This window comes from Rhagoletis pomonella, unplaced genomic scaffold, assembly GCF_013731165.1.
Source record: "Rhagoletis pomonella isolate Grant_MI unplaced genomic scaffold, Rhpom_1.0 Rhpom_scaffold_00006, whole genome shotgun sequence".
In the NCBI taxonomy this organism is placed as follows: Eukaryota; Metazoa; Arthropoda; class Insecta; order Diptera; family Tephritidae; genus Rhagoletis; species Rhagoletis pomonella.
The window spans coordinates 20,093,554-20,114,422 of NW_023458560.1; the positions used below are offsets into that span (position 1 = coordinate 20,093,554).

At 36.6% G+C, this 20,869-nt stretch overlaps 1 protein-coding gene and 1 long non-coding RNA gene across 2 annotated transcripts in view; both read right to left on the reverse strand.

Annotated features, from left to right (window-relative positions):
- Positions 1-928: 928 nt before the first annotated feature.
- On the reverse strand, positions 929-1,695 carry LOC118741653. Its single transcript, XR_004993315.1, has 3 exons — positions 1,573-1,695; positions 1,349-1,499; positions 929-1,286 (listed from the first exon to the last, which is right to left on the reverse strand). It is a non-coding gene; the product is annotated as an uncharacterized LOC118741653 (long non-coding RNA).
- Positions 1,696-19,295: 17,600 nt separating this feature from the next.
- LOC118741811 (alpha-aminoadipic semialdehyde synthase, mitochondrial-like) overlaps positions 19,296-20,869 on the reverse strand; it is a 30,279-nt gene continuing 28,705 nt past the window's right edge. The window contains exons 7-9 of the mRNA XM_036473784.1: positions 19,725-20,809; positions 19,488-19,664; positions 19,296-19,429 (exon numbers count right to left, since the gene is read on the reverse strand). Coding sequence (XP_036329677.1) covers positions 19,311-19,429; positions 19,488-19,664; positions 19,725-20,809 — 1,381 coding nt within the window. The 3' untranslated portion in view covers positions 19,296-19,310. The remainder of the gene's footprint in view (positions 19,430-19,487; positions 19,665-19,724; positions 20,810-20,869) is intronic.

The window sequence follows — 20,869 nt, forward strand, 5'->3', positions numbered from 1 at the left end:
TTCTAAACTATAAACTATAGTTATTTCTTAAAAGCATATAATAATAGTAATGGTAATGTTCATCATATTGAGAGGCCCTAACTCATATTATTTTTAATTTCAGCTCTATGCAAAGTCGGTAGATTACTCACAAAAGACTTAATCGATTTTAAAAGCATCTACTACGTACATCAAAAAATTAGTTTCTGTGTTTATTAAAACCAGTGTAATGAAAAAAATCTCAACTTAAGATACTTATTTTTTTTAAGGCTACTCCGTAAAGGGACAAAATTTGTTAGGTAGAGCCTTTCTATATTACGGTAACGATACGAAAGTTAGTACTTATTAATTATGTTTTTTCTTATTAATTGTTATTTTCATATTTGTCAAAAATATTTAATTACTTCATTTTATCATTGATGGCATTACTATTCTTTCGCATTGCATATTTTTTAGTATGTATTTCTATGTAGTTAATTTTATTATTAAACATTCATTTATTATTTTCACATTATTTATTTAGTAACATGTATATTTATTTTTTAACCATCATGCTATTCTTAAGTGTTATTTATGTTAAATATTTATTTACATCTCTTATGAAATTATTTATTGTACATATTATGTATACATCTACATATGTATGCGTATAAACATTTTTATTTGTAAAATTTTTAATTGTTTTTTATCTAAAAATTTATTAACATTTTTATTTATATATATTTTATACACTACACATTTATTGACATATTTTTAAGTTTGTTTTATATAAAACCTTTAACATTTCTATTTAGTTTAGTTTTGTATTTATTAATTTTATTTTTATTATTATTGTTACTATTATTATTATTATTACTATTAATATTTTTGATTGTGTTGGTTATTATTAGTATTTTTATTATTATTTATTTACTTATTTATTATACAGCTATCAACATCTTAATTTTTTATATATGTATAAATTATTCGAACATTAGGTACATATTTTGTAACTTTTATTTATTTTGTTTTGTAATTATAACTATTAGTTATTAGGTACGTCAACTATTTATTAACATTTCTATTTAGTTAATTTGTTAACGTATTCCAAACAAAAGGACAATAAAACTTTTCAAAAACGAAAACTTTCAAAAGTATGAAAAACAAAAAACACATTTCAAAGTACTTATATAATATTTTTAAGGTAAAAGTTAATTAATTACTTTAGGATTTTCCTAAAGAAACCATTCGGAAATGCCTCTTTTTGACAATCTGTAAGGCCTTTCGTATTTCAGCTTCCGCGTTGACCGATGTTTTTCCAATTGCTTCTGTAAATTAAAATAATAGAAGTTATATACCAAGTGAGGATACACTTCAAACACTTTCTTACTTTTTAATACCGTAAACACTTCAGTAAAATCCTTCAGACATTTTTTTCCGGATATGCCATAAATGTTGAATTGGAGACAAAAACTCCGTGACAGCACTTTTTCAAAATTTTTACCAACTTCCCCTTGAAGAAGGTATTGCACTGCTGAAACCTGCAATATACACAAATTAAAAATGAAATCACTGATGCAAATCGTTCACAATAATTAAAAATATGAACTTTACATAAGAGTCTCGGTTGCTGTCGTTTATTTCATTTTCCAATTTTTGTATGTCCTCCTCGGTTTTTATATGGAATCGCGAAGAAGCTGCTACAGTGCCTTTTTCTTTATTAGTAAGCTTCTCTAAAAGAACCGTGTGTTCTGCCAGAACACCTACAATAAAATTATTTTGCTTTTCTATTAAATCTGAAAAACCAAACCCATTAAAACTTTGTTAAGACATACATACATACAGTCAGCATCAAAAATATGAACATCTCGACGCTGACTGTATCTGTACACCTTTAACAAAATAACTTATCTGGAATTATCTGAAAATATATAATGCTAAAATGATGCAAGTTACTTTGTAAATAGTCCACAGATATCAGATGTACAATATGCATATATATATATTAAATGTACCTGTTAATTTAGTTAATTTCTCGCAAAACATGGTTTCCAAGCTTTTGCATTTGCTGCAACCATCATTTACATCGCGATCTAAAATATGGATTAAAGTATATATTTAAATATGGTATGTGAATTAGTTTTTATATATTTAGATATTTAGCATACCATTCCAATTTGGTGTTGTTTCAATTATTGTACAAGTATTCATGCGACGAAACTTTGCTGGTTTTACTTTTCCCACTTCCGAGCTCTGCATTTTCTTCTTCTTCGCTTGCGGTATTCAAAAGGGATTCATAAAAAAACAAAATTTTTAATTAGTGCAACCATGCAATATTGGTATGAAAAGAAATTTGTCTTTGTATGGTAGTGACATCATTTTACAGTTGATCTCCTCAATAGGAAATATTTCTTTTTCAGTACTGGGTATAGCATATCCCAAACATATACCTAGCGCTGAAATTGAATTTAAAGGTTCTTCAAAAAAGGTGTTTATGTTCATATACCTCCTACCAACTCCCATGCTAGTATCGCATTTTTCGAATCCCTCAATATTAAAAACAATAAAGGGTTTTATGAAACACACATTATTTGGCCTCTTGGTACTAAAAAAATAATGCTGATTGGTATAGGATTTTATTTTCGAAGTTGACTCTACAAAACCTATTCTTTTTGACTCAAGCACGAAATCAGAGTGACTATTTGTATTATAAATTTGTTCTAATATGTGTGTAGGTTTTCGAACGTTTTTTTTTAAAGTTTGCAAAAAGTTTTCGAAATCGTATGCAGAAAAATTTCCAAGAACTCCTAGTGTTTTAACGCTGTCAGTCAAATGTAGTAGATTGTGGACATTATATGAGACACTATTATCATGGAAAATTTTTGGAAAATTTTCTACAAACAACTTAAGTGTCTCTTCCGCATTTGAAATATTTGAATGCACATTTTTAGGGCAGGATAACAATCTGCAAGCGCAATGCAACAATAAAAACTCATAGTAAATACTATCATGAACATTGTCTTTAAGAACTAAAATACCCGTGTAAAGCAAAAATTGCCTAAATTCAGTCGCTTTCCAATACGGGACTTCCTCAAGACTTCGAGGCAACCGAACGAATTCTTTGGGAATATTGGTTGTAATGGATGCCAAATTATCTGATATATTTTTTTTGCCTTCCGCTGTTAACCTCATATTAAAATCCAACTTATTTTTCAAAATTTTAACCAAAAACTTCTTTGTTACACCTAGATCTACCAAATGCATTGGGTCTAAAGGAACCTGTGTTATCATGCGCAAATAAATTTTTTCAAATGGAGTTTTATTTGAGCGAAATCCTATTTGGTGGTGATTTAAAAAATTTCTTTGGGCAAAATCTTCATCACTGATTAGCTCGCCTGCTTTTGTAGGATACGTAAGGACGTTAGCTATTTTTTTCGCTTCTGCAGTGCACTTTGAACATCCATGAGCAGATGTGTGATGGGGAATTCCGCATGCAAACGCCCTAGCAGGTGCATCGCATATTAAAGCCCTCATTTTTAAGCTGAATATTTGTCCGCCTAATTCCAAACCGTTTTCTTTCAACAATTGGTACTCATTTATAAAATAGCTCAAAAACTCATTAACATCATTTGGCTTTTGCTTGCCTTTATAAACACCAACTGGGAAAACAGAAATGTTTGGAGCATTAATGATTTTTATTAAAATTGGCCAAAGTTGAGTTTTGGAGCTATTAAATAGAGGTAAGCCATCAATATTAAGGTCAAACACAATTTCTTCGTAGTGACAAATATAATTTGCAATTTTTTTCATTTGATTTTTTATTCCAAAGTGAACATATTCCCCCGGGGGAACATGTTGCACAACCACCTTTTCACTGTTTAAATTAAGAAGAGCGGACGGACTTAAAGGAACGTCTAAGTTCTCCTCTTTGAGGATAATTAACAGGGCCCTTAAACTTTGGTGAGGGATTCTGCTTTTTATTTGCCATGCCGCAAGTTTTTCGTGAAAGGTTTTTTTCTTTGGCATCTCATTCGCACTGGTATCGTCGATATGAAAGTTTTCGCATAGCGCTGCGCAATCGCCGGTGGCGCCATTTCCACGAATTTCAATCGACGCTTCGCTGCTGAGCATACAATGCTTTTTTTTCTTTTACAAGACGTTTTAAATGCCTTTTTGAACACTGCATTTTACCGCACTTATAATTTAATAGTTTATCACTACTTTTATTAATAATTGGCTCACCTGAACACCCAAAAAGTAAATATTAAAAATTCGCAAATCGTCGCCTTAAGGGATTAACTTCAACTGATGATGAGCAAGAAAATGTTGTAAGATATAAACAATTTTTACACTTGTTCAAATAGCATTTGACTAATTAATTAATTAATTAATCCCAACGGCTTTTTACCCTCCATTCCCGCCCAACCGACACGAGGGGCGCAGTCCGCATGACGTACGGAAACTTTTTTGTTTTTTTTTTTTTTAGTTTTTTCGTGCCGAGTAGTGGAAACAGGAGTTTGTTAAGTGTCGAAATCTAAAACTATTCAGCTACAGAATCAAATTCATCAGCTGATTGGATATGCTAAAGATAGTTTTTCAATTATTGAGAGTGGAAATAATAGTTTTCTTTATAGTAAAAATCGAGTCCGATACGTCAAACGTGCTGGAATGACAGTTAAAATCTTGACATAAACCACGGAATGATTCGTTTAGTTCAAAATTAGTTTTGCATGGCTTTAAAAATAGAGGTCGAAAGTGTCTTGACACTCGAGAAGGAACATTAAAATTTACCTCAGCCAAGAGGGCCGGGCTATTAATCAAGCCTGTCATTAATTTTACGATAAATATTATACCCAGCATTTCTCTACGACTTGCGAGTGTAGGCAAATTTATGGGCTTTAGACGACTTGTGTAAGGGGGGAGATTGTAATCTGAATCCCAGTTAAAATTACGCAATGCAAAAAGCAAGAATTGTTTTTGAATTGATTCAATCCTTTCTGAATGAACTTGGTAGCGGGGATTCCAAACAATAGATCCGTATTCTAGTATAGGTCTAACTAAACTGGTAAAAAGAGCTTTTGTAACATAAGGATCTTTGAACTCTTTTGACCATCGCCTTACAAATGCAAAAACGGCTTTGGCTTTATTGACTGTAACATTAATATGATGGTTGAAATTGAGTTTGGAATCCATTGTGATACCAAGATCGACAAAATTGGATACCTGCTCCAGATTATAATTTGATATTGAATAAACAGCTGGTTGAACAGCCCTCCGAGAGAAACACATAACTTTACATTTTTGAAGGTTTAGTGGCATATAGTTTGTATTACACCAACTAACCACGTTGTTCAGATCCGCTTGTAACAAAGACCTTTCTTCGATAGAGGACAATGTTTTAAAAAGTTTCACATCATCGGCATACATTAAAATTTTTGAATGTTTTATTATAGAAGAAATATCATTAATGAATATCAGGAACAGAATCGGACCAAGGTGGCTTCCCTGAGGAACTCCTGAAGAAACTTTAATGATGTTGGAAGAACAATTATTAACAATAACTCTTTGTGTTCTATCAGAGAGGTAAGATGAGATCCATTGAAGGAGACTGGGCTGAAAGCCGATTAGGTCGAGTTTACGGATGAGTAACGAGTGACATACTTTGTCAAAAGCTTTACTGAAATCGGTGTAAATTACGTCGGTATGAGCATTTTCTCTAAAACCGTTTGAGACATGAGTTGTAAACTCCAATAAATTAGTAATAGTAGATTTTCCTTTAGAAAACCCGTGTTGAGATTGTGTAATTGAAGAAGATATAGAATATGTCAGCTGGTTAACAATAATTGCTTCGAATAATTTGGGGATAGCGGAGAGTTTCGCTATGCCTCGATAGTTTTCTATAGACGACCTGCTGCCGTTTTTGTGAAGTGGTATTATGAAAGACTTCTTCCAGGCTGACGGAAAAACGCCATGTTTAAGTGACAAATTGAATAGAGTTGTTAAAGGCTCGCAGATGTTCTCAGCGCAGTTTTTAAGAAAACAGGTCGGAATATGATCAGGTCCAGGCCTAAATGACGCTTTTAAGGTTTTTAAAGAGTGTAAAACTTCATCGGAAGATATTACTGGAATATAAGCAGAGTTGATTGGACAAAGCTCGTACGGATAGTCTCCACTTATAGGGAAGTCTACAGAATAATTGGACCTAAAGAACCGAGCAAACATGTTGGCAATGAGTTGGCTGTCGCTAGATACAGTGTTGCGATAATGCATAGCGGACGGAAAACCATGTGCCTTACGCTTTGAATTTACGAAACCATAAAATGATTTAGGATTGTTAATTAAATTCCTCTTAATTTTACATAAATATGAATTATAACATTTCTTATTTAATGCAAAGTAGCTATGCCGCAAAACTGAGTACCTTAGGTAATCACTGTGTAAGCCCGTTCTTTTATACAGTTTAAAAGAGTGCGACTTTTTATTTTTCAATTTTTTAAGCTCTTTAGTGAACCATAATTGTATTGGTTCTTCATGAACAATATTACGTATTGGCACATACTTTCGAAACAAATTGAAAACAGTATCATTAAAGTGCTCAACGCTACGCTCCACGTCATCTCTATATATTGGCCAAGATAACTTTGAAAGTTCTTTGTTAATTTTCCTGAAATTTGCTTTCGCAAAAACATATCTAGTACTTGAACTTGACTTATTATTATGTATTTCATTTATGATTTCGTAGTTTAACTCAAGAGCAGGATGGTATGCATCTTCCGGCAAAACTAGGGGATCACACCGATTAATAGAGGCCTTCGGAACATCATCAACGTAAACGAGATCCAAGACCTTTCCAAACTTATTTGGACATATATTTATTTGTTTGAGGCATAGTTCAGCCATTTCCTCCAGAAATACATTGTAACTATCTCTAGATGAAACTGGTACAACATCGGTGTCAATATAATAGCGTCTAATACTCTACCGCTCAAACCAGCACATTTTATATGGGCAATCCCATCGCAGAGCCAGCATGGCACATAGGAGTCGCTTTTAACGTGGCAATTGGTGTAAATACACGACATGTTTAAAATTATATTTATTTTTAGGTTTTAGAAGCAAAAAAGCAAAAACGGTTTTGAAAACGATGTATTAATCAGTGAACCAATCAGCTGGTAAATGTCAGTTAGCGAACAGTTTTAAATGCACTGTATATTAGACACCTAATAAACACAACGCAAACAGCTGTGACAAAGATGAAACAGCAGAAATGACAAAAAGGCAAAAAGAGCAAAATCAATGTGCACAAACAAAAACAATTGTACAACAACAATATATTATATGAAACAAAATACTCGGCACATGCAATTAAGAATATCAAGTTAAATTAATCAAATCTACGGGAAATTTTGATGTTTTACTTATCTTTAAATTGTGCACCAGAAGTTTATTAACACTTTTTTTAATTTTTTACTTTAATAAGCGTAAACAGCTTTATCAAACACAAAATTTAAACAGATCACAGAAAAACACAGCTTCACAGCTTGACGTTTGCGTCATATGTTAAATTAGTTAATTTCATTGTCAATTTGGTTTAAGAAAAATATGTAAGTACCATACATATGTGCATACGTACAAAAATATGTATGCTACTATTTTTTTCGTAAGTTTGTGTTGATATATTGAATTTTTTGTAATATGTTTTAGATTCTTTAAAGCAAAACTTATATCTTAGAAAGTAAATAGATTTCATAAGACGTTACATGACGGGTTCGAAATCGAACCGAAATATTTTTTTGGAAGCGATTGCGGCAGCCCTGCTTAGAATGCAAAAGGTATTGCCAGATAAAAAGCAACCAGGCTACACATACATATTGTTTTATATATGGCAATACCTCTGGCCGAATACAATTACCGACTATTCACGAAAGACGACGCTAAAAGTGCACCTGAAATTCGACATGGTCCATTACAGCATAACATGTGGCATATATGTAACCAGGTCGCTTGCTACCTACAGCAAAACATAGTCCCATCGGGCCACCTGGTCTTCAAATTTTTGCAGGGTATTTACATACAAGCATACATATGTAAGTAGTTACGTACTAAGCTTACAATTAGCGTTAGTAGATAATTATAGTAAGCACAATATGTATGTATGTACATATTTACATACATACATAGTACAAATGCTGGTGTAATAACAAGAAATAAAACTGGGTCGACATTGAATTCGGACCTTACATGTTTTATATTTATTTATTAATAAACTAAACTTGACTTGAAAAACATCATACATACATATCTATGTATAATGCAATAGTGAAACAAAAATATATACATGCCTTATATTTTAGTTTTTTCATGAAAATAATAAAAGTATGATTTTACGTACATACAAATAAGTACATTACTGCTTAACAAAGTTACTGGTCAATCTTAACGTTGCTTTTCATATCACTTTATATTATTATTATTTCCTCTCCAGCTTTAATGCTATAGATTACACGCTTTTAAAAGCTTTTTTTAAGAAGGCGATTGGTGTAAACTTGTCAAATAAGTCTAAATTTGCGCGATTCACCGATGAGTTACCTGCCTACCCAATTGCTCGAACCCACATTTATTTTTCATGAGCTTCGAACAGCTTTGAGGAGGTATAAAGTAAATTATTTCGTGATGGAGTGATTTTGTTTTACTTATAGGCACTTTCATTTTATGAATTTGATGCAAGGTCCATTTAAGGGCTAGAGTCGCCAGTAGTATAAAAATTGCATTGTATTTTGTTAAAGCAATATCTTCTACATTATATATATATTTCCCAAAGGTGTATTTGTGTTACCACACGAATATCTCCCTTAGGTTAAGTTTAATTGGTTTCCCCGGGAAAGGGACGTAAATACTTGGACAATTAAACGATTTTCCATTTTGATGCCTAGAAAAACTGAACAAAGATAATCAATTTAGTCAGCGAAATGCCGCGAGCCGTTTACGAAATGATGAATGCGGCTGATTTCGATGCCTGAGGGCTCAAGGTTAGTTAACAAGTGCGAGCCAAAATATTTTCATCACGACAGTTCTGTCACGCAGTAAGCTTAGATGCGCTTTATTAGGTTGGTTTCATACCCCAGCTGATGAAGAGACTTGACTATTGCCTCCGGAAGGACATTGTTGAAGGCCGCCTCGATGTCGAGGAAGGCCATAAAGCTTCCCCTATCCTGTTTACTAATGTGTGTAGGGCGATATCCGTCGACCTTCCCTTGCAATAAGCATCATTATTTCGCGAAAGGTAGATAGAAGGATTTCCTTTTCTTATGTGCAGGTCCACCAGTTTCCCAGCGCTTTTAGCAAAAATGAGAACGGACTTATAGGCTTAAAATCCTTAGGGGAAACGTGAGAGCCCTTCCGGCCTGCGGGATGAACACAACCCTGAATACCTTCAAAGCCTCGGGGATGTTCCCGAACCTCCCGCAGTTCGCATAAATAAGAGCTAGCCTATTTCACGACACCTTCAGAGCCTTTTGCAGCTGCGCAGGTATGTTGCCATTGGTCCCCGGCAACTTGAAGAGTAAAAAATTCTGGAAACATTTATTTTTCATAGATTTTGTATTAGAAATTTTTTACATATTTTTTTTTTTAAGTTGCCAAGGTCAATTTTAGAGTGCGTCGTAAATTCCTTGCGGTCCCATTTACAGTTGCTGGACATGAAACAGATATGATGGAAATTTGATCAAAAATACAAAATACATAAGAACAGTTGGCGCTTACATCTCTTTGCAGCTATGGTCCTATTGCTTCGAAGATAGTTCGTATTCTTCTTCTGAGGAAGAAACATTGGAAAAAACCAATATTTGGGCTGGACATTTTTGCTAAGTATGTATTTGTCCGGCTTCGGCTTATGTGTGTGTGTCATTTATTTATCTCGCCAGCTGCTGATGCGCTGGAATTACCGAAAGTGTTAGTACAGAGACAAGTAGACCATTGGTAGATCGTCGTTGGATGTGATGCTTATTATCGTAACTACATCTGGGTCAGCAGTAACAATAATTTAAAAGGTTAGTACCGACTTAGGTTTGTTAGCCTAACCAGTTTAGGAGGTCTTAGATCTCTCTCTATCTACTAATTTTATTAGTATACCGATAGAAAATGGAGAGTTTCAAAAGGAGTTTCATTATAAGTCTACGCAGGCCAAACTCAGCAAACTCCAACGAGTAGACTGAGTAGCCATTACTAGTGCAATGGCAACAGCACCCACTCTCGAGGCGCTTCTAGATTTGCCTCCTTTGCACATTGTAATCAAAAAATAGTCTCTAATATTTAGTACAATACTCATTTCAGGAGGCAATGCAGAGGAAAAGTTAGTACAGGCAGCCACTCTCAGGGTTATAGAAGAAGAGGAAGCCCTTCGCACTAACTTCGTTGTCTGAAATATAACGTCACTCCCAACTTCAGATCGTTTTCCCAATCAACTGGGACAATGAACGACCAATACCTCGGAAACTATACTGATGGCTCCACGACCTACCATGGTATCAGGGCACAAGCAGAAGGCTCCTTTTCTACAGCTTGGGGAACCTGCTTGATACAGTATGAAGAAGTGGAGTGATGCTCAAAGTTTGTGTGGTTATTTCATCCAGAAACTGGGTTTAGCTCATTTTGGTACCAGGATTAGTGGAATCATAACCAATTAGGTAGCAGGCAATCTCGCCAAGTCCTTCTCAATCTGGTCTTTCCATCGCAGAAGAGGTTTCCCTCTTCCTCAACTACGACCAGCGGATTCCGAGTTGAATACTTTCAGGGCTGGAGCGTCTGTGTACATCCGAACAACAAGGCCAAGACAAGGGAGGCACTGTATTTTAACCCACTGCAGTATGTCCATCGTCTTCGATACTCACAGCCACATAGTTTCCCGTAATGTCACTGTTATTAGAAAGTACTCCGATGCGGTTCACAGAGAGCTCAGGCATTATTTTAACGCCATAGCGTTCAGGGTTCTGGTAGCCTCTTGTTTGTCGGAGTATATACTAACCTACCTAACTGACATCACACTCTTCAGCAGTGAGCCTGCCATTTCCTCGGCGGCAGTTATTTCCGTCTGAAAGACACGACATAAGTACGCAAGTCTGAACATAGTTTTGATGGAGATCTCCCGGCAAAAGACACCTCTACCTAAACTGCCTCCAAGTTTGATACATCCTTGAAGAAGTCCACTGCTTCCTTCTTCCAGTAACCCTGCCCCAACTAGTCCTTTCTTGTGGGAATGTAGGTAGAAAAGGAGCTACCAGGAGCCGTTTAGGAGGCGCAGTAACCTTTCCGTTGAAGAACGAAATCAAATCGCTGCAGAACTCTAGAGTGTCCTGCTTCCGCACCTTTTAACAACCCGGTTTTTGATGAGCCTAATGGCAGCTCGTGGTGCGATAATTCTGTCGCCAATATCCACCGATCGTGTTTAGATAAAATCTCAGGTTAATAAAACCATTGCTTTCCAAACAAGAACTTATTCTTTTTTTCTAATTTGAATCTAATTTGACATATGTGTGCACCTGCTTTAAATCTTGAGAAATATTAAAACTTCATCTCATTATCATCCTGAATCTAATAAAGTAGCCGCATACATCCTTGCCATAAAAGACAAAAGAAGAAAGCGCGCATTACACAAACACTTAACAACGCCAACATTTCATTTGCCGGTTTCGCCGCAGCTTTCATCATTTGGTTGTTTGGACAAAAATCTTTTGCACAAAACAAATGAACAACGACAATGCGCTGAATGTACCAAATATCCTCCAGCCATTGCTGAGGCGCACGTCTTTCGACAAAAACAGACAACAAAGAACGAATAGTTAAGAGCAACGAGCCAACGAACAGCAAAATGCAAAATACCACATGCTATAAAAAGTGCATCGAGCTTTACGAGAGGCGTCGAATGTGGCACAAGTGCTACCGAAGCAGACGACGCAGACGAACACATCGTTAAAAATCGTTTATCACTTTCTGAGAATTCATGTGCGCCTATCGTTCAGCGCAGCAACGAATATTGACACCAACACAAATACTATCTCCGCCACCTAGGTCTCATAGGCATTTAGCGCACCCACTCTAGCGTGCCCGAGGTGGTGCGATGCAGGTGCGATGTGGTGAATCCTGTGGCAAGCGTTGCGTGGCAAAACGTTGCAGCACTAAATCAAAGCAACGAGCACAAGTGCATTTTTTCGAACGCTTGCGTTAAATGTTAAAAAAAAGCGTCATTGCTTCGAGGCGTGAATGTTTGCGAATGCAACAAATCTTAGCAGACGAAGGATCCAGCACGGAAAGCGCACAAAAAACGATTGGTGCACGTAAACAAATGCGATTTCAAGTGGATCCGGCAGGTATGTATGTACATACATACACAGTTGCTGATAACTTCGGACAACGTCACGTTCTGCCTCAGAGGACCTAAGACAAAGGCAGCTGCCATGGGAAACAGACAAATGAAGGAAGTTGGAGAACAAAATAGGAAAGGTATTAAGTTTCAGGTTCGTCTTGTATGCATTTCTCAGGACAATTGCCCAATTTAACAAATGTTGTTTGTTGTGTGTTTAAAGAAAATTGGTATTTTTGGTAATTTCAGATTTTCCAAAAAATACATACAGAGTTTACGATAGTTTCGCGAAAAAAAAATAGTTTTTACAATTCGTATACGAATTAAAAGCCTATGAATGTATGTACATATCCATGTAAAATTTACATTGTAAATACACATATACATACATGTGGAGCCTAATTTTATATAACTTAAAATATACAAACATCGTACCTTCGTATTCTAACACCCACTAAATATCCTAACAAAGCTGATGTAGTGGTTGTCGCTAGAGTGACAAATTGCTTTGAACACATTTCCTCCTGAAAGGAGCACACAAAAAAGTACTAGGGTGTGAAAATTTAAACTGCCACAATTTATGATGTCGGATAGCCAGCGAACTCAGCGAAATTTATTGAAAAGTATGGAAACAGACTATGCATGCATACAATCGTATGTACGCAGGAGCGTATAAAACGTGCGATTAGGTCAGGGAGAAAAAATCGATGATTTATAGCTGCAGACAAGAAAGTTTGGCAAAATATTAGGTCATATAAAAATACGTACATAGACGAGTAGAAAGAGTAAGCGGCTAAGAGAATGCGGATTTTTGAAAACACATATGTTTAACTCTCTATCTTTTGACCGATATTGCTATATTCATAGTTTTAAGTAGGGACCGCAACAGTTAAGATCTTTGTAATTAAAATCACAATTTAACTGTTAAAATTGATTATGTATTTCATCGTTAAAATGTAACTGTTATTTTTTTTATTTCTGTTTTTTTCGATCAAAAACAACCGTTATTTTTTGGAATTTAATTTTTTCGATCATATTTTAACCGCTATTGACAGATTGAATTTTTTAGATTATTAAAGATTTAAATCGGTCATAAAAACGCAGGTTAAAAATTATCGAAAAAATTTAAATCCAAAATATCGATCACACAGCCCCACAAAAAAGTGTAATGTTTTTTGATAGGAGTACCCTACTCCTATGTGTTTTGGTACCCTAAACACAAATCTAAAGTCTGTTTTGCTCCATCATGTCAAGATTTTTTCCTAACCTCAAAAAACGTGCCTATCACGTGATATCCGCCATGTTTTTTGAGGTTAGGAAACCATCCTGACGTGGTTGAGCAAAACATACTTCATATTCGTGTTCAGGGCACCAAACCACAAAGAGGTAGGGTATTCCTCTCAAAAGTACATAAATAAAACTTTTTTGTGGAGCTGTGTTAATTTTGATCGAAAAAATAAAAGTCATATAATACCGACTTTGTAATGATCTAAAAATAAAAATCTCGATTTTAACTGTTATTTTCGGTGCCTGGTTTTAACTGTAAATTGCAGTATTTTAGACAAGCTTACAGTTTTTCAAATTACCTACTAGCACAAATTGCAATTACATATTTCAAAATTTCAGATTTGAACGAATAAATTAAAGTATGTCTTTCGGTTCTTAAGATAAAAATAGACGATAAATATACAGCCTTCCCTCTCTTTGTTGCAGTAGCCGAAGCAAATAATAAACAAATATTTTACCAAATTAATTTAAATAAAGTCAAAACTAAAAATAAATTGGAAATTCCAGCACTCTGTGGTATCTTAAAAATTATAGATTTATTAACAAAATGCTAAATTTCGTTCATTTAATTTAAACAATATTTGGTTTCAATGTTCTACTTTACAAATACCGGTTTTGTAATGTAACGTATTAGTCTTCAAACAGTTAAAGTTACTCCATTTTAAATGAATTTGTTTGTGTAAATATAAAAAAAACCTTAATTGTCCAAAATCCCTTTGTTTTTGAATGTTGCAGTTGTTTTGTGTAAAAAACCTTTTTTTTTTGGAAATTGAAATTTAAAATAAAATAAAATCTGGCAAAAATTGGGAAGGGTGTAAGATGAAACCATGAAAATGGTATATTTTTCCTCCTATACCTCCGTAGTGAACTAATATTCCCTGAAGACTGATGAATTTTAAACAGATGAGAAGTTCCAATCATTGGTCTACCTTGATCATAACATTGCAGTAAGGAAGTTTCAAAAAGGAAAGCTGTTAAAGTATTCCAATCTTTATATAGAACAGAAATAGTCCAAACAAGGTGGCGGATCCAGCGGGGTGCTTTTGGGGGTTAAACTACGTGTCAGTCAGTGGCGGACCCACGGGGGCCATATTATACATACATATTAAAACACCCCCACCACTGACTGACACGTAGTTTAACCCCCCACCCCCCCCCCCCCCCCCCCCCACTTTTAGCTAACGCTTGTTTGTGGTAGTGCCCACCTCTGATAATAATGAAGAAAATAAATCGGAGCAGATTGTTGGTTGTTAAAGAATTCAGCTGTTCGCTCATCAAAACAACGATGCCATGGTGCAATAATAACAAGGTGTTGTCAGTAACTTAACCTCACTTTTTCGGCAGGTCTATTCCGGTCACGCATTTTAAAGTAGTAGAAAAGGTACTAATTATTTATTACTTTTAATCCGTTTGTGCATACTATTTCAAATTAAATGTAGGAAAATGTATAGTTACAGGCTTATAAGCCTGAATATATGTTTGTATCGTCAGCTCCACACAGCTTGGACATATATTGTAAGTTATGAAAAAGTAAAGGCCGTAAAATAAAGCAATTTCCTATAAGACTGTAAATGATTTTTTAAATAGATTAAAACACATACAGCCGGGCTCCCGTTTCCGAATTCGCAAAAATTTTGCGTTTTAGTTTTCATATCGCATAACTGCGCGCTCTCACAATCGTATATCGCAAAATTTTCGCGGTTTCAAATCGGAAACTTTAGACTTAGTGGAATGAAAAGTAAATGACGTCGCACGCTTAAATAACCGATTTATAAAAGCTTGGACAAGATACATTCCCCGTACTTAAAAATAAATATTAGATTTAATTTATTTTTTAATTAAATATTTACGGACCACACCTCAAATTTTTCTGCAGCAAAATTGCCGAAACAACAACTGTTTGCGATTTGATTCAGTCGATAAAACGATTAACTTTGCCAAATAATCGGTATGTAATTGAGGGTTGCCTTAGTAAATCAAGGAACGAAAAGCAAGTCTTGAAACACTTTTGGAATTAATTATCCTTTTTTGTTTATTTTAAACTTGTTGAAATAGCTAAAACAGCTGTTTTGCTATACCAGAAACAAAGTGAAGAATGGAACTTATCGATAGCAAAAAGTTGCGAATTCAAGAGCACCCAAAAATAAAAACGTACGATTTTTAAGAAAACGCAAAACGCAAAAGTGAATGAAAATGGGAGCCCGGCTAATAAATATCGATAATATAAGCGAAATCGTAATCTAACCATGCTACCGCTCTATTCTAGTGTATCAGTAGTCCATTTGGCTCGATATTATGACAATGCAGCAAAAGATATTTAATATAAAAAATCGCCTTTCCATACGATTTTTGTGTACGTATTTTTCCATTGATAACCACAATATCTTTTATATTGTATATTTTGAGGACAAAGATTATACAAATCCAGCAATTTTAAATATTAATATCGTTCTGAAAACACCAAGTTCTTTAAAAATCGCTATAAAACGAAATACGAAAGTTGAGTATTTTAGATACTATTTCCCAACGAATAGTAGTATAAAAATTAAGATCGGCAGCACTGAAAATAAGCATGCCGATCTTGTCAAAATTACAACAAACACGTCGCTACTGACAACACCTTGTTATTATTCCACCATGAACGATGCCAAAAGCCTAATTCCAAGGGTGTAATCACGTAGGGGCATACGGTTTAAAACAGTTGCACCCCCTAAAGATTACAAGGCAGAGAGAGAGATTCGGAAAGTCGGAGCACCGAGGTGACGAATTGACATCTTGGAGACGACTGATTGCGCGATTGCCTAGGTTAGGTTAGGTGGCAGCCCCGTGCACGGCCGTGTAACCAGAGCTCACCTAGACAATTCGAGATTGTTCTTCTTAATACCACAAATCTGAACGGAACCCTATACTTTAGCGATAAAACGCCCCGAGCCGATTATGTATTTACGGGTTCTCAATGCCTCAGAGCTCCTCTGTACTATTTAGGATGTAAGAGCTAAAGTATTTCAACCTTAGCCTCGCAAATGCTGGTCACCAAAGAAGGTAGTGTTGAGGTGATTCCACCTCGTCTTCTTCCAGGCAACTGCGACATACGGTAGTATATTCAGCCTTACTGCGTAAATACCGATTGGACAGTGACCGGTTAAAACGCCCACCAGAAGTGAGAGCTCTGGCTTTGTGAGTGTGAGGAGTGTCCTCCACGATTGGCCAGAAGGACCTTGCGATCGCGCATTTCGTGGTGTTCGCCCAGCGCTCGCTGAGCTGACAAGAGGCCCATCTATCCAAAAGTGCACCTCAAGCAATCATTGGCACCCCCATCCGCTCCTTATCCGGCGATAGCGTTTCACGAGTGCCTTCCTGGCCAATTCGTCAGCCACACAGTTCCCGTTAATGTTGCTGTGACCCGGAACCCAAATAAGCCTGATAGAGAAGTGATACAATGCGACCGAAAGAGAGAGCAGATATTCTTTAATCAAGTTAGAGCGCACCTTCAATGTACTCAAGGCCCTGATAGCCGCTTGGCTATCCGAATATATGCTCACCTCCCTGACTATTAATGCACTCCGGAGCAGTGAATCCACCGCTTCCTTGATAGCAGCCACTTCCGCCTGAAATACACTGCAGAAGTTCGGGAGCCTGAACTTAGTGCTGATGGTAAGCTCTCGACAGAAGTTCCCACCACCAATCCTGCCGTCCAGTTTCGATCCATCCGTGAAGAAGTTCCCCGCACCCCCTGCAGAAGTTCCGCCCGGCCTACTCCTCCCTTAAGGAAAGTGCGCAGAGAAGAAGCTCCTAGGAGCCATTTCGGTGGCGCAGTAATCTGTGCGATCAGGTATGAAATCGAACCTCCTAGAACTCCAGAGTGTCCAGTCCTTAAGTCGGTCAACCAATCGGTTTCCCTGTGCGATTGTCTAACTTGGCACGCAAAAGATCGGATCGTGTGTTATGTGGCTGTGTGACAGGGCAAGCCATCCCTCCTAAACTAAAAATCTTCCAAGTTTATGTTTTCAATTTCTGACCACAAAAAATTGTTTATCATGTATACCTCTGTAGCGCTCACCGTTGACCGCAATGGCGTTTCCAGCAAAATTTTCAAAGAAATATGGGCCAATAACGCCATCGTTCCAAAATCCGCACGAAACTGTTACTCTCTGTGGATGCATTGGCATCTCGACGATCACGTGTGGGCTTTCCAATCCACAGATGCGGCAGTTTTTCTTGTTGACATAGCCGCCGAGATGAAAATGCCCATCGTCAGAAAATATGATTTTTTCGAGCAAGATCGTTGTCCGATGAGTTTGCATAATTTCCCGACGTTGTTCAAGCGTAAAGTGATTCATTTAGTTCCGCGATGATATGATACTGACTTTTTATAAATACTTCCAGGGCAAAAAAGCTGTAAATGTCAGAATAACATATTAATTGCGTTCCAGGTTCTCAATGATTTGCACTCTTTAAAAAATACAAAATTGTTTGCGTTCAGTTCGTAACTATGCTCTCCATATGGCTCTCCATTTCCATATGAAGCCTCAGTTTTTGTGCATTGATAGTAAGCGCAGAGTTCTTTTTTGTCAAACGCGCAACAGGTGTCGCTTTTCATTTTTTTTTTTGAAGAAATTTTCGCGCCGCATTCATGTCAACAACTCAATGAATTTAAATAAATAGTCGCCATATTGGATCCGCCATTTTTTTACATTTGGAACACGCCTCTCGGCATTAAAAGTGTTTATTTTTATTAAAATTTTAAGACTTGCCGATTTTTTATACCTAAACCCGGAAGGGGCTTCCGTATTTATTACCCTGACCACCTTTAGTTCATACACCCTTGATGCAGAAATATTTCAAAGTGTAGGAAATAAAGGTGGGCAGGGTTAGTATATATGTACATACATAAGTATCTCATATTCGCAAATTGTCTCAAATGGCTTTGGCAGCATAAATTTCTTCTTTAAACACGAAGAAGTTAGTAAAGGTTTCAAAATTTGATGGCTTCGCTCATGGTTTTGGTCAAAAGGAAGCTTAAAACTAGGGTTATATCAATGTGTGTATTAAAAGCTCTAAACAAGAAAGTTTATATACCTTTTTAAAATATTTGTTTTTGTTTATTTATGGCCTTATAACAATTATATTCAACAATTTTATTGAGCTTTAGGCCGTTTTTAATGAAAATATTTGCGGATCGAATCCCAGTTGAAGAAGTCTGGTGAGGACATGTGGTGATCTCCGAAATAGCAGCTATAACTTCTACCAAAATGTAAGTTGTTGTTTTTTCCACAAAAATGTTCATTAAAAACGGCCTCAAGCTCAATAAAATTGTTGAAGATAATTGTTATAAGACCATAAATAAATAAATAAACAAATAACTTTACGACGAGCACACCTAAAAGTTAAACATTCTAAAATAGAATTAATAACAAATGATCAAGTGTAAATAGCAGCGGAATAGCTGCGCTTGATTGCAGTTGGCTTAACACCTGAAAAAAGTGGAAAAAAGTCACAGTTGAAGAAGTCTGATGAGAAGATGTGGTGATCTCCGAAATAGTAGCTAAACTTTTAACAGCCCCGAGCTCAATAAAGTTGTAGAATATAACTTTTCTTAAATAAATATTTCTTTGTACAAAAATTTTTATATAAAAATTATAGAAACGTTATCTTAAGCCGTTAAACTTCTATTATATACATCAAAAATAAAATCAATCATCTAAACTTAATTTATAATTCTAGTTGTATCCGTAGCTGTAAGGCCCTCGGCGCGTAACCGTTGCAACAGTGGTCGGTAGATATCGGGTGTAAAGGGTAGACATACACCGCGTTCTTGTATTTCACCTATAAAATATAGATATTTGCACTTGAGACAAGTTAAAAGATGAATTCACAAACTCACCATCCAATATCATTTTAGCTGCTATTGCTGCCGGCTGGCCAACCGTCTGTGCCATACCCGAGTGTCCACCCGGTTGGCCGTAGACTACAAAGTTGATGCCACGCTCCTCACGACGACCGTCCTGCCAGCGTATGCCCACTTCGTGGCGTATTATGACCAAATCACGTTCATGCGGCTCTGCAATTTTGAATTAAATGAATTTGAACATAAATTAACCAAACAGTTAGTCGAACTCACCAAAAGCCAAGCGCTTCGCGAGATAGTGACTTAGCGTGTCCAATGGCGTATTCATCTTTTCAACCGGTGTATCCTCCATCAGTCCTAAACTCTCCAGACCATCAGCGTTTCCGATGCGCTCTATCACTTTTTGTTTCAAATTCTCATAGAATATGCTAGAATCGGACATACCCAGCATATTTATCACCAGTTGCCGCCAAGTGACATCCGGTCCGTGCGGATGCAACATTGGATGTGGTTGTGGGTCGATCAAGCCGAGCAATTGCATTGGCTGTACACACTCTGAGAAACCTTTATAGCGAATGGTGCCACGCAACAATGTATGCACATCTCGCCCCAGCCCATAGAGTTCAGCGTACTTCGTTGAGTCGCGATTGGGAAAACCTTCTAGTGCGAAACCGGGCAAGAAATTTAGACTTCTAGGATTTGACATCAAATCACCACCACCAGATATCTCCACAATTTGGCCTTTACTCAAATACTTTGCCGCTGACAAAGTATTCAAGAGCACACCACGCGGCGACCAAGAAAATTTATACCGCAATGCGTTGTCCGAGTGCTCGGGCGCTGGCAGGCCACCACAGAAACTAACAAACGATTCAATGACACCGCCCTTCTCCTTCACCTCATCGATGCACTCCAGTGCTAGCAGGTGATCAATGCCTGGGTCAAGACCCACCTCATTCATGATGGTAACACCGTTTCGGCGCGCTTCTTCATGCAGTTCCATTATTTCGTCATTCAAGTAACTGGCCGTTACCATATGCGTCTTCTCGGCTACACAGCACTTGGCTACCATGCCGTGTAGACTGTAAGGCAACAGAGAAATGACAACATCTGACTTGGCACACAACTCTTGCAAGTGCTCTGTGCCCTCAGTGACGTTGAGATAGACACTGTCTACGCCATTGTATTGCTTAGCAAGGCGATCAGCTTCCTCTTTCAGTGCCGAGCAGACGGTGATGGAGACGTCTCTTTCGCGTGCGAGCCATTCGACAAGAGGCGCTGAGACCATGCCAGCGCCAAGTACAAGCACTTTTTTGTCAGAATCTAAGCGGCCTTCGATTTTGTGGCGAGAGCGGAAACTGTAAATTTAGACAGAACAAGTTCGTTAGTAATTAGTAAGTGCAAAAGTCCATTTAGAA